General features: G+C 44.2%; 1 protein-coding gene across 1 annotated transcript in view; it reads left to right on the top strand.

Moving 5' to 3' along the window:
• Positions 1–12,454, top strand: part of POLB (DNA polymerase beta) — a 16,766-nt gene extending 4,312 nt beyond the window's left edge. Inside the window, exons 5-14 of the mRNA XM_075272735.1 lie at positions 323–381; positions 841–890; positions 2,074–2,125; positions 2,442–2,496; positions 2,977–3,049; positions 4,356–4,426; positions 5,679–5,765; positions 7,010–7,071; positions 9,325–9,464; positions 10,716–12,454. Coding sequence (XP_075128836.1) covers positions 323–381; positions 841–890; positions 2,074–2,125; positions 2,442–2,496; positions 2,977–3,049; positions 4,356–4,426; positions 5,679–5,765; positions 7,010–7,071; positions 9,325–9,464; positions 10,716–10,810 — 744 coding nt within the window. The 3' untranslated portion in view covers positions 10,811–12,454. The remainder of the gene's footprint in view (positions 1–322; positions 382–840; positions 891–2,073; positions 2,126–2,441; positions 2,497–2,976; positions 3,050–4,355; positions 4,427–5,678; positions 5,766–7,009; positions 7,072–9,324; positions 9,465–10,715) is intronic.
• The last annotated feature ends 157 nt before the right edge of the window (positions 12,455–12,611 follow it).

The raw sequence follows: 12,611 nt of genomic DNA, 5'->3' as shown, positions 1-12,611 counted from the left end.
CAGACTGTGCATGCACACAGTCCATGAGAAAATGGCCGCTTGCAATATTGTGCAAGCGGCGATTTTCTCGTGGCCTGTGGGCCATATAGAACATCTACCGGTACATATATATATATATATATATATATATATATATATATATTTGCTACACAGTAGTATATAAGTATTATAAACAGTATTGATATGTTTTTTCTTATCATATGTTTTCTACCCTGTGCTATAGTATGGTATAATATAATGATATGTAAGTATATGTAGTATATAGTATAATGATATATAAATGAAGACTTGGGCTAATCCATCTCTCTTCCTTTTTTTATAGATTCGCCAAGATGACACCAGTTCTTCTATCAATTTCCTAACACGTGTTACTGGAATAGGGTGAGCCATATTCTGAGTAATGTAGGAAGGCCTCCGATGTGTGAGGGTAGATTGGTGTCCAGGAATACATCTACTGAAGTCTGATATAAAGACTATCCTTTACAGGCTGGTTTAGTCCGTATTTTTCGGACTATAAGACGCACTTTTTTTCCCCCAAATTTGGAGCGGAATATGAAACATAGAACACAAGTGACATGTCATTTTGGCTCCACATTGAACACAGTAAAAACGAATCCCATAAGAAAGACGCACAAATGAAGTATAAGAGGGTGATGCATGACACGGGGATTGGCTTGTGATGGCTGCACCCTGGCGTCATGCTGTGCCCCCTCAGACCCCGCACTAGACATGATCCTGTGTATGGACACTGCCTGTGATGTAGATAAGATAGATTTGTGCTACTGTGGGGTAAAACCCCATATAGAGATGTCTCTTCAATCCAACAATCTATTGTTACAGCCCGGCAGCTGCTCGAAAGTTCGTGGAAGAAGGGATCAAGACACTAGATGGTAACGTTCACCTGCAGTTACTTCCCTTTTGGCTTGCCAGACCTTTTCCAAGTAAAGGGAAATGTACATGCAATATTGCATCAGATTTCAAACAAGATTTTTTTTTTATTACTGACTCAAACAGTCCCATCAGTCTGGAAATTAGAGGTAGTTTGCGACCAAAAGTCATCCGTATATCATCTTACATACATATCATCTTATGTATATTTAAGATACTTCATTGTGACTGGACTTTCCCTTTTTAAATTGACTCTTCTATCTTATAGATAACATTAGTGAAGGTCCAAAGAGCGCTTTGGGGGTCTCTAAAATGCCCAAATCACTTTGATCCAAACCTTGATGCAGTGTTTGTAATAGAATGAAATTGACCTCATATTTAAAGCGTCCACTACTCGGCAGCCTAATATTAAAGAGGCTCTCTAATTTGAACAATCCCATAAAGGCCTTAAAGGGGTTGTACAGGAAATAACCCATGCACTGGCTAAGCTTTATTACTGATATAGTCCCCAGAGCTGGAACGCTTGTTCCCTCCGACTCTTGGCCACATGACTGACTCCACTCAAATCAATGGACCTACAGCCCAAGTAGACGGGAGTCGGTGACATCAGTGACATTTGCTGGGGAGACACAACTGCCTTCTATAGATATATTTATTGACATGGGGATCATACGGCTGATCTGCTTGGGTCAAGTAGGTGTGACCCCTTACGATTACTAGAACGTTTAGATCTCGGTGCTAGGAAACTGCGTAATCTCTCCAGCTCTGCCCCATTAGTTGGATTCCCATCACTCTTGCCTTGTAGCAATAGACTATCAGCATCTAAAATGAGACAACCCTTCTAATGAATTATCTCATCACTTCATCCCCTAATATGATCCTGAGCAAGAGAATAGATTTGAGGGCTCAGTCTGTAGGTCTTATACTGTCCTCATGGAGGAAAGTGAGATTAGAATGTCTTGGCCTAAATGAAATCTTTCCACGTGTGGCACCCATGTCACCTGCTTAGTCCCCAGACCAGATGCCAAAAATCAGATCCCAGAGTAGACCCCTAAGTGATCTAGACAGTGCACAACTTTGTGAGCCAGGCTTATCATAGTGTCACAGCATAGGGATAGATAATAGCCGGGACCATTGGATTCAGTAGTAGAGCCCCAGTGATGTTCTATAATCTTTTCTTCCTAGATCTTAGAAACAATGAACACAAGCTGAACCACCATCAGAAGATCGGATTAAAGTGAGTATCTCTGTATGTGACAAATATACCTTCTAGAAGGGACCTCTCCATGGTGCTGGGGACAAATGTCTGCCATGACAAGCCTCTATTATCATTGGCATCAATATTTTCTTCATGCCATCACTTGTCAACGTCATCCCCCACATAGCCCTATAGTGAATCTCTCCAGCTCCTTCATATTACCTTTCTCCTGTACGTCCAGGGCTGTATTATACATATTCCTAAGCACTATGATGCACATATGACACTGTGTGGTCAGGTCTTAGTCCAGACAACACATACTAAATACACACGACTCTTCTGATCTTACCTTTAGATACTTTGAAGACTTTGAAATGAGAATCCCGCGGGAGGAGATGCTGAAGATGCAGGTAAGGATCTGTTATATCATTTATTATTGCAGTATGGAGGGCTGAATCTTAGTTATTTTCCAGACCAAAATTGGCCAGTGTTAGGACCCTATAAACAAGCACCCAAAGGCGCTATAGAGGTGCAGTGCTGGCGGCTACTCTTGTCTCCTGTGGTCTCTAAGCTCCCGCTATGCCACATGAGGCACCCAGGTCATCTGCTTTGTCTCCAGATCCCAAAACAGACCCCTATATTATGTAGACAGTGCGCAGCTTTGTGAGCGAGGCCCATCCTGGGGTCACAGCACAGGGATAGATAATAGCAGGACTATGGGATTCAGTAGCGGCAGCGGCTCTCCTGTGATAGTAGCCCTGAGAGGGTTATACACTAAGCAAATTTATGGAGTGGTTCGGCCCAAAGGGGTCCACCCATCTCTATAATCACAATAATCCATTAACCTTGGATTTCGGCATATTGATTTTTTGTTGTTGTTTTTTTTCTAGGAAATTGTTCTTGAAAGGGTGAAGAAGCTGGATCCTCTGTACATCGCTACAGTATGTGGCAGCTTCAGACGAGGTATTGTATTACTCATCTGTCAATAATGCAGAGTCTTTGGTCCTTTACATTCAGTGGTCTCCAGTCTGTATCTCTCCAGCCCAGGCACACTGTAATGCTGATAACACATGCTGATCCCTGTGATCTCCACACCACTGGCAGTGACCAGCTATTATTGCTAAGGTCCGGTTCACATTTGTGCTCGGGCCATTCCCTTCCTCTCTCTGCATGAAAAATGCAGAGAGAAAATTCCCACAGGCAGAATTTTTCTCTCCAATTTTTTTGTGCGAAAACCAAACGCACCCCATTATAGTCTATGGGGTCCACAGGTTTCCTTAGGTAACCACTTTTTTAAGCAGATTGGGTTTCCGTTCTGGGGTCCCCAAACAGAAACCTATAACTATATAACGTTGGTATTCCCTTTATCATTGTGACTATTTTTTTCCCCAATCCATACCACTCCACAATTAATTTTTTTTTATTTTTTCTTAACCTTTTCGGTGTTGCTGACCTTTGGCCCACACATACATCAGCCAATCACTACTACCTGACGCTAGGTTCACACCTGCGTTCTGGTCTTCGTTCTGTGCTTTCCGTCTTCTGCATGCCAGAAGACGGAAACCACAGACCGGGTCCGGCCGTGAGCGGCGGTGAGCGTTTTATGCTCTCCGCCGCGAAACCGGATTTTTTAATCCGGATACAGAGTACTGCATGTCCGACTCTGTGTCCGGATTTAAAAACCCGGTTTCACGGCGGAGAGCATAAAATGCTCACTGCTGCTCACTGCCGGACAGCTTTCTCACCCATTCAAATGAATGGATATGAAAGAGTCCTGCAGGTTTCCGTCTCCTGCTCTGTTTTATGCAGGAAATGGAAACCTGCAGAACGGAGACCGGGCGCTGATGTGAATGAGCCCTTAGCTGTGATATTGTGTTAGACAGCAGCATCACTGCCACTGATTGGCTGATGCACTCACGTGCAGGCCAAAGGTCAGCAACACCGAGGACCTAGATGACGACGCTTGCTCGATCACCAACTGAACAGAGAGGGGAGTATACAGTTATACAGGGGTTATTATTTTAAGCCTTAACAGGGGTTCAAAACAAAAAAAAAAAACATTTGTAAAACCCCTTTAGATCGTGCCAGGCTTGTCCCACAGCAAAGAAGTCTATGTGAATTAAAAAATAAAAGGCTTTTGGAAGGTGGAATTAAAAATTGAATGGTGAAAAGGACTTAAATTAGTGTAAGATGGCATTATAACGCCTGAAGATTGGTTGACCGCATGTAACCAGCACTGTTATATGTTTCTCCTTGTCATAATCTTCAGGTGCTGAGTCCAGTGGGGATATGGATATTCTGTTAACTCACCCAGACTTCATGTCTGACTCTCCGAAACAGGTGATCTATCTATCTATGTATCTAATATCTATCTATCTATCTATCTATCTATCTATCTATCTATCTATCTATCTATGTATCTAATATCTATCTATCTAATATCTATCTATCTATCTATGTATCTAATATCTATCTATCTATCTATCTATCTATCTATCTATCTATGTATCTAATATCTATCTATCTATCTATGTATCTAATATCTATCTATCTATCTATGTATCTAATATCTATCTATCTATCTATGTATCTAATATCTATCTATCTACAGTATCTATCTATCTAATTATCTATCTATGTATCTAATTATCTATCTATGTATCTAATATCTATCTATCTATCTATCTATCTATCTATCTATCTATCTATCTATCTATCTATCTATCTATCTATCTATCTATCTATCTAACTGTGTGTATGATATGGCTATCTAACTGTCCTGTCGGTCTTTCTATCCGTCACCTATACATAAATCCCTTCATAAACATTTACCCATATAAATATTTGCCCCCCCCCCCCCCTCTGCTCTCCCCCTGGAGTACGTAGTAATATGCATTCTGGGGCAGAGGCCACAAAGCTTAAGTGTTGTCCCGGGGGAATCTAGTACGTGATCTTCCTCATGGACAGGAAGCCTTCAGCGGCTACGCTGCCTCCATGAACTATTTCTGAAGACATTCTCTGGCCGCCCTCTATGACTTTCTCTCTCCTTGTAATGCTGTGCATAGTTAGGATTTTATGATGTTACATTGTTATACTGCTTGGTGTTCTCAGGGCCTATTGACTCAGCACTACATTCACAAAGCATAGTGCAAGCCACAGTGCATAGAGGAAAAAATATGGGGTGGGGGCGCCTGCTGCAGCCAGTTGACCTACAGCCAGAGACAGGGCAGTGGAGGAGCAACGTAGCTGGGGCACAGAGAAGATTTCCTTATATGTTTCTCAGTTGTGATAGTGTTCCTTGAAAGTGGTCATCACTGTTTTATGGCTTATGGACATCATAAAGGGTTGCACCGCTCAGGACTCTCATCTGTTCACAGGAATGGACATATTGGCATAAAAAAGCTTAGTGTAGGTGCATGACACGGTCATCATTGGTTATGTTATTGCGGTATGTGTGGTGTGTGTGTGTGTATATATATATATATATATATATATATATATATATATATATATATATATATATATACACCTGCGGTAAGGATTCTGTATACCCTCTGGGGCAATAACCATGTCCATGTGTTTGTGTTCACAGCCGCACCTCTTACACAATGTGGTCCAAAACCTAGAAGAATGTAACTTCATCACCGACACCCTGGTCAAAGGAGACACCAAGTTTATGGTAAGAGACATGCAGTGTGCATTACATTTATCTATCTGCAAGGGGTGTTGTAGTGTTAACTGTAGAGTCCATCCTAAATTTGTACCATTCTTTAAGGGGTCATCTAGAGACTGTTTAACCACTTACATTCTCACTTCCTTACGTTCTATTTGGGTAGAATCTTAGGTTTCCCGGCTGGTTCCAATTCAGGTCATGTGATCAGAACTTGCACCCCAGTGGATCTGCTGCCTCCCTTCGGTCCTGTGTTCACAGGTACTATGGGGCCTATCCCATACCTAGTCAGCCAACCCCTTCCCCTCCCCCCGGTATCGGGCAATCCCAGTAAACACTGGAGCGGAGGGAGAATGGGGCCTGGTGCTGGATCTGATCATGTGACCCTTCAGACCCAGCCCAGCCGGTTGAGTCTACAGTGAAGTGATTAAAATAACATATGGCATGAATCCTGTAGGTGGCGCTACCTTGGCTCCAAGAAAATTAGTTTGATCTTGTGGGCTCCACCCACCGGCCCATCACAGATAACACAATCTCAGCGTTTTTGGCTTTAGCATGGTCCAAGCAGAGATTTAACTATGCAACCACTTGTGTCCCGGATGGTTGGACATGGACACTGGTGACTGTTAGTATGAGGCAGTGCCACCTACAGGAGCCACGACACAACAGGGAGCACCTTATGTTAACCATTCCATTCTGGCACCTACCCAGCCCAGAGAGCGATGTGTCAGTACTGTAGTGAAGGGTAACTTCATTTCGCTGACCGTCTGCCTCTGATTTAGCCTGGTGACCCTTACTCCATTGTATCTCCAGAATTTTCAAGGCAAGTATTAGAAACAGTGAATTCGTACTCGTAATGCCTCCCCCTCATACCCTAATCTTCTAAACCTCCATTTTTGCATAGGATTTTATCTAAGACAATTTTTTATATGTCTTGGCTGCAGTTTCCGATAACCTTCAGGATCTCTGCTTTCTGTCAGTGAGTGGAGTTACATCCAGAGATGAAACAAGGATACATATATAATATCTAGTCCCAGGCTCTTTATAGTATATCTGCCTGGATACAAACTAGAATTTGTCCGGTCACTGACAGCAAGCAGAGATCCTGATAGGCTGAGAAATTGAGGCATACAGTGCAGGGATTATCACAACCAGAATACTAAATGTATAGAGCGTGTTAAAATGTTGCATAAAGCTCGGACGCTCCATTTAACCTCTTCTGAGCCAGACCTTTTTGCTTTGTATTCCCACAGGGTGTGTGCCAGCTGCCGTCTGAAGGAAGCAAACAGTTCCCCTTCCGCAGAATTGATATAAGGTAATGCTTCTGAGCACTTGGGACACCATGGTTCCAATTTTGGGGAACATTTCCTATATAATATGGAGTTACACTTACAGCAGGTGTTGGGATGTAACCGTACTGCCTTCAGCGCCACTAATAATAATAATACATTTTATTTATATAGCGCCAACATATTCCGCAGCGCTGTACAATTTATAGGGTTCAGATACAGACATACATAACAAAGAACGTCATTTCACACAATGGGACTGAGGGCCCTGCTCAAAAGAGCTTACAATCTATGAGGTAGAGAGGGTGACACAAGAGGTAGCAGGGGCGGCATTGCTTATACAGTGTTCAGACAATTTTGTGCATTAGGAATTGTGATAGGCTTGTCTGAAAAGATGCGTCTTTAGTTTGCGTTTGAAACTGTAGAAGTTGGGAGTTAATCTGATTGTCCGGGGTAGAGCATTCCAGAGAAGTGGTGCAGCTCGGGAGAAGTCTTGTATACGAGCATGGGAGGTTCTGATAATAGAGGATGTAAGTGTTAGGTCATTGAGTGAGCGGAGAGCACGGGTTGGGCGGTAGACAGAGATGAGGGAAGAAATGTAGGGAGGTGCGGCATTATGGAGAGCCTTGTGGATGAGAGTAATAACTTTATATTTTATTCTATAATGAATAGGCAGCCAATGTAGCGACTGGCACAGACCGGAGGCATCGCTGTAGCGTCTAGCCTGATAGATGAGCCTGGCCGCTGCATTCAGAATAGATTGTAGAGGAGAGAGTTTAGTGAGGGGAAGACCGATTAGTAAGGAATTACAGTAGTCAAGGCGAGAATGAATCAGAGAGACAATAAGTGTCTTTAGTGTATCTCTGGTAAGGAAAGGGCGTATTCTGGAGATGTTTTTGAGGTGGAGGTGACATGAACGTGCGAGTGATTCAATATGAGGGGTGAAGGAAAGGTCTGCGTCAAATATGACCCCAAGGCAGCGGGCCTGCTGCCTAGGAGTTATAGTAAGGCCGGAGACTGCAATGGATATATCAGGGACAGATCTGTTAGATGGTGGAAACAGTAGTAGTTCAGTCTTAGAGAGATTTAGTTTCAGATAGAGCGAGGACATGATATTAGAGACAGCAGAGAGACAGTCACTGGTGTTCTGAATGAGTGCAGGGGTGATGTCACGGGAAGATGTGTATAATTGGGTGTCATCAGCATAAAGATGGTACCTGAAGCCAAATCTGGCGATGGTTTGTCCAATGGGGGCTGTGTAGAGAGAAAAGAGCAGGGGGCCGAGGACCGAGCCCTGAGGAACCCCAACAGCAAGGGAAAGAGGGGAGGAAACAGAGCCCGCAAATGATACACTGAAAGTGCGGCCTGAGAGATAAGAGGAGAACCAGGAGAGCGCAGTGTCATTGAGGCCAACTGAGCGGAGCATAGTGAGGAGAAGTTGATGGTCAACAGTGTCAAAAGCTGCAGAGAGGTCCAGAAGAATAAGAAGAGAGAAGTCACCATTGGATTTAGCCTTTAGTAGATCATTAGAGACTTTTGTGAGAGCTGTTTCAGTAGAGTGCAGAGCGCGGAAACCAGATTGTAAGGGGTCAAGCAGAGAGTTAGCAGAGAGATAACGGATTAACCGAGAATAAACCAGGCGTTCCAAAAGTTTAGAGATGAAGGGGAGGTTAGAGACGGGTCGATAGTTAGCAGCACAGGATGGGTCCAGGGAGGGTTTTTTCAGTAGCGGGATTATAACAGCATGCTTGAAGGAGGATGGGAAGATTCCAGAAGAGAGAGAGAGGTTAAATATTTTAGTAAGGTAAGTAGTGACAGCAGGGGACAGAGATTGGAGAAGGTGTGAGGGGAAGGGGTCACTACTGCAGGTTGTGGGGCGAGATGAAGAAAGTAGCTGGGAAACTTCCTCTTCTGTGACAGGTTCAAAAGATGAGAATGGACAGTCATAAGTGCGGCTGGTGAGGGGATCAGTACTATCGTAGGTGTGGGAGTCAATGCCACCTGGGGCTTGGGCAGTAATTTCCTGATGGATCTTATCAATTTTATCATGGAAATACATGGCCAGGTCATCAGCACTAAGGTCTGTGAATGGCGTCTGCACCTTGGGTCTGCCACTCTGCAACTTTGCTTCATTCTGGTATTGCAAATCAAGTAAATGGGCTTTACTGCAACCCATAGACAGAAGTGGCACTGGGGCCCATATAGGCTCCTTCTAACTTAAGGGCCAATGTGTAGGATTAGAAATCCTGGAATAAAGTATGTGTATTTTATTCTATCAGGCTGATTCCTAAGGACCAGTATTACTGCGGGGTGCTGTATTTCACCGGCAGTGATATCTTCAATAAGAATATGCGTACTCATGCCCTGGAGAAAGGCTTCACCTTGAATGAATACACCCTGCGTCCTCTGGGAGTCACAGGTCAGCTTTATTACCTTTGATTGTTAATTTTTAGGATTCCTGTCAGCATTGTAGAGGTCTGGTATGTAGAGCTATGTACACAACACAGTTGTAAAGTAGATGAACTAGAGCAGTGGTTCACAACCTGTGGTACTCGTTCCCCAGGGAATCTCTTGGGGTATGTGTCGTGGCTGAGAACAAATGCCCTCCGCCCCGTCCTCCACAAGCCCAGCAAAGACCAGTACTGATGGAGGCGCTCGTTGCAGTTACAGGCTCCCCGGGGAGTGGTGTGCTGCATTCATTACCATTAACCTCCCAACCTCCTCTCTGCTCTCGGGTACTGAGGCCATTACCTAATTGCTAACAGACTCCAAGCAATATTATATTATTAACATCATAGCAGTTCCTGGAGAAGAGAAGGAAGTATGGACTAAAGTTACACTAGAATGTGGGGGCACCAAGGAGGCCATTATACTAGGATGTGGGGGAACCGATGAGGCCATTATACTAGAATGTGGGGACATTGAGGAGGCCATTATACTAGAATGTGGGGGCACCGAGGAGACCATTATACTAGAATGTGGGGACATTGAGGAGGCCATTATACTAGAATGTGGGGGCACCGAGGAGGCCATTATACTAGAATGTGGGGACATTGAGGAGGCCATTATACTAGAATGTGGGGGCACCGAGGAGGCCATTATACTAGAATGTGGGGGCATTGAGGAGGCCATTATACTAGAATGTGGGGGGCATTGAGGAGGCCATTATACTAGAATGTGGGGACATTGAGGAGGCCATTATACTAGAATGTGGGGGCACCGAGGAGGCCATTATACTAGAATGTGGGGGCATTGAGGAGGCCATTATACTAGAATGTGGGGGCACCGAGGAGGCCATTATACTAGAATGTGGGGGCACCGAGGAGGCCATTATACTAGAATGTGGGGGGCATTGAGGAGGCCATTATACTAGAATGTGGGGGGCATTGAGGAGGCCATTATACTAGAATGTGGGGGCACCGAGGAGGCCATTATACTAGAATGTGGGGGGCATTGAGGAGGCCATTATACTAGAATGTGGGGGCACCGAGGAGGCCATTATACGAGAATGGGGGGGCACCGAGGAGGCCATTATACTAGAATGTGGGGGGCATTGAGGAGGCCATTATACTAGAATGTGGGGGCACCGAGGGAGCCAGTATACTAGAATGGGGGGGCACTTGCCCAATAAGAAGTGACATTCTATATCCTTCTTTCTTTCTCCTCCCAGGAATAGCGGGCGAACCTCTACCGATAGACAGCGAGAAAGACATCTTCGATTACATCCAGTATAAATACCGCGAACCAAAGGAACGCAGCGAGTGAAAAGCGGCAGCTGACCAATGTCCTGTTCACACTACACGATCTGTAATGGTGTGATACATAAGCGTGTGTGCCGTGTGGTGCTAGTAGTTAGGTATATGGCGTGTGAAGCTGTTACATAAGTACAGTGTTATTTAACATGTATGTGGAGGCTCCAATACACGGAATCCAGAACCTCCTCTAACCCAAATCATGTGACTAGAGAAATGGCTTCATGTTGTAAATACTTGTAATTCCTAGGAAATAATTCTGGAAAATACTCAGAACTCACTCACGTGTGCCGTCCATCTGTTATCCCTCCTGGAAACGTATGAATAAACTGACAACTTCGTGTCAGTTTAATATGCATATGACCGCTCCTTTAATAGGCGATACAACTAGTCCAATAGATGAGTCAGGGGGGCCGACGTCTTCTTAAAGGCTAAGGCCACAATCAGGTGGTCTTGACCATGTGTATTAACCCTACGGCTGGGGGCTTTCATCCTTGGCGTTACATTCCCCCGGGTGCAGGAGTGTGAGGGAGCGCCATCATTCATACACATAACATGGAGAGTTTACGTTGCTGCATTTTGAGGTCATTTATTTTTAGTAAGTTATGGGCACTCTTTTTTTTTTTTTTTTTTTAATGGTTTTTAATTCGGAGTTAATTTTTGTAATGTCACTATTAGGTTATTGAACGAGACCCCCAGAAACAGGGGGGACTGATGTAACAGAGATGCAAGAAGCAAACATGGGGCTTAGATGTGGAGTTTTTGATTTATTACTTGAAGTGAAGATTTCTTTTCCTCACGTTTTATTCAATAAGAAGCCGCTGATACAGGAGAGTGAGGTGGCGCATGAGGATTTTTTTTTTCCCTTTAATTTTTAGATGCATGTGGTGAGATTGTATAAACTTAGCATGACTATGAGCTAGACATGTCTGTATTAAAGGGATACAATATATAGGGCTGGTGGGACAGTTAAAGGGGTTTTCCAGGAGATTAAGAGACTCTGCCTTCTGAGGTTGGGAATAGATAGTTCAGTATTTTTAAGTAAAAGGCTGTTACTGTTGCCTGGACTGCTACAGAAACCCTGTGAGCTCTGCCTGATCCAGTACTGAACCTTTAGCAGGTGTCCACACATTGAATAGCCCGGATGAATGGACATGTCAAGTTTTTCACAGTATGAACATCAGCTCACTAAGGTTCTGGAAATCTCCTCTCTCCCCCAGCCAGCACTAGTGTAAGGGTAAGTGCTAAGTGCACATGGGGTTTTTTGGTCCGCCTCAGGTTCCGCACCAAAAACCCGGTGCACTGCAGCGGCATCCAGTCACGCACTCTACTCTGGATTAGGCCCAATGAATAGGCCTAGTCCGGAGTGTCTTCAGACCGAACTGCGAGGCAAATCCGCCTGAAGAATGAGCATCTCGCTTCTTTTTCCGGGAGCCGTCTTTTTGGTCAGGATTTTGAGGCAGATATGGCCTCAAAATACTGACCAAAAAAAAAACCCCTGTGTGAACTTACCGTAACTGGCTCTGCTTTCTGCCCTTAGTAATGATGGTGTATTACAAAGTCCTCTCTGCTTTATGTTGGTGCTAGTATTGGGTTATTTATATCATGTGACTGATGAAGACTGTACAATAAAAACCACCAGCCTCCAGCTGCAGTATATCCTCATGTTTGTTCCTCCATATGTCTCATTTCTCCCAACCTGCATACACCTAATAGGACTTCAGATATCGCTTACGCCGGGTTCACACTAGCGTTCCGTCTCAGGTTTCTGCAGACAGAAGACAGAAACCTGTCAGATAGTGTCCGGCCGTGAG

Source organism: Leptodactylus fuscus, chromosome 5, assembly GCF_031893055.1.
Source record: "Leptodactylus fuscus isolate aLepFus1 chromosome 5, aLepFus1.hap2, whole genome shotgun sequence".
Taxonomy (NCBI): domain Eukaryota; kingdom Metazoa; phylum Chordata; class Amphibia; order Anura; family Leptodactylidae; genus Leptodactylus; species Leptodactylus fuscus.
Note: the sequence above shows the minus strand (reverse complement) of the source record. Positions and strands in the feature narration are given on the sequence as shown.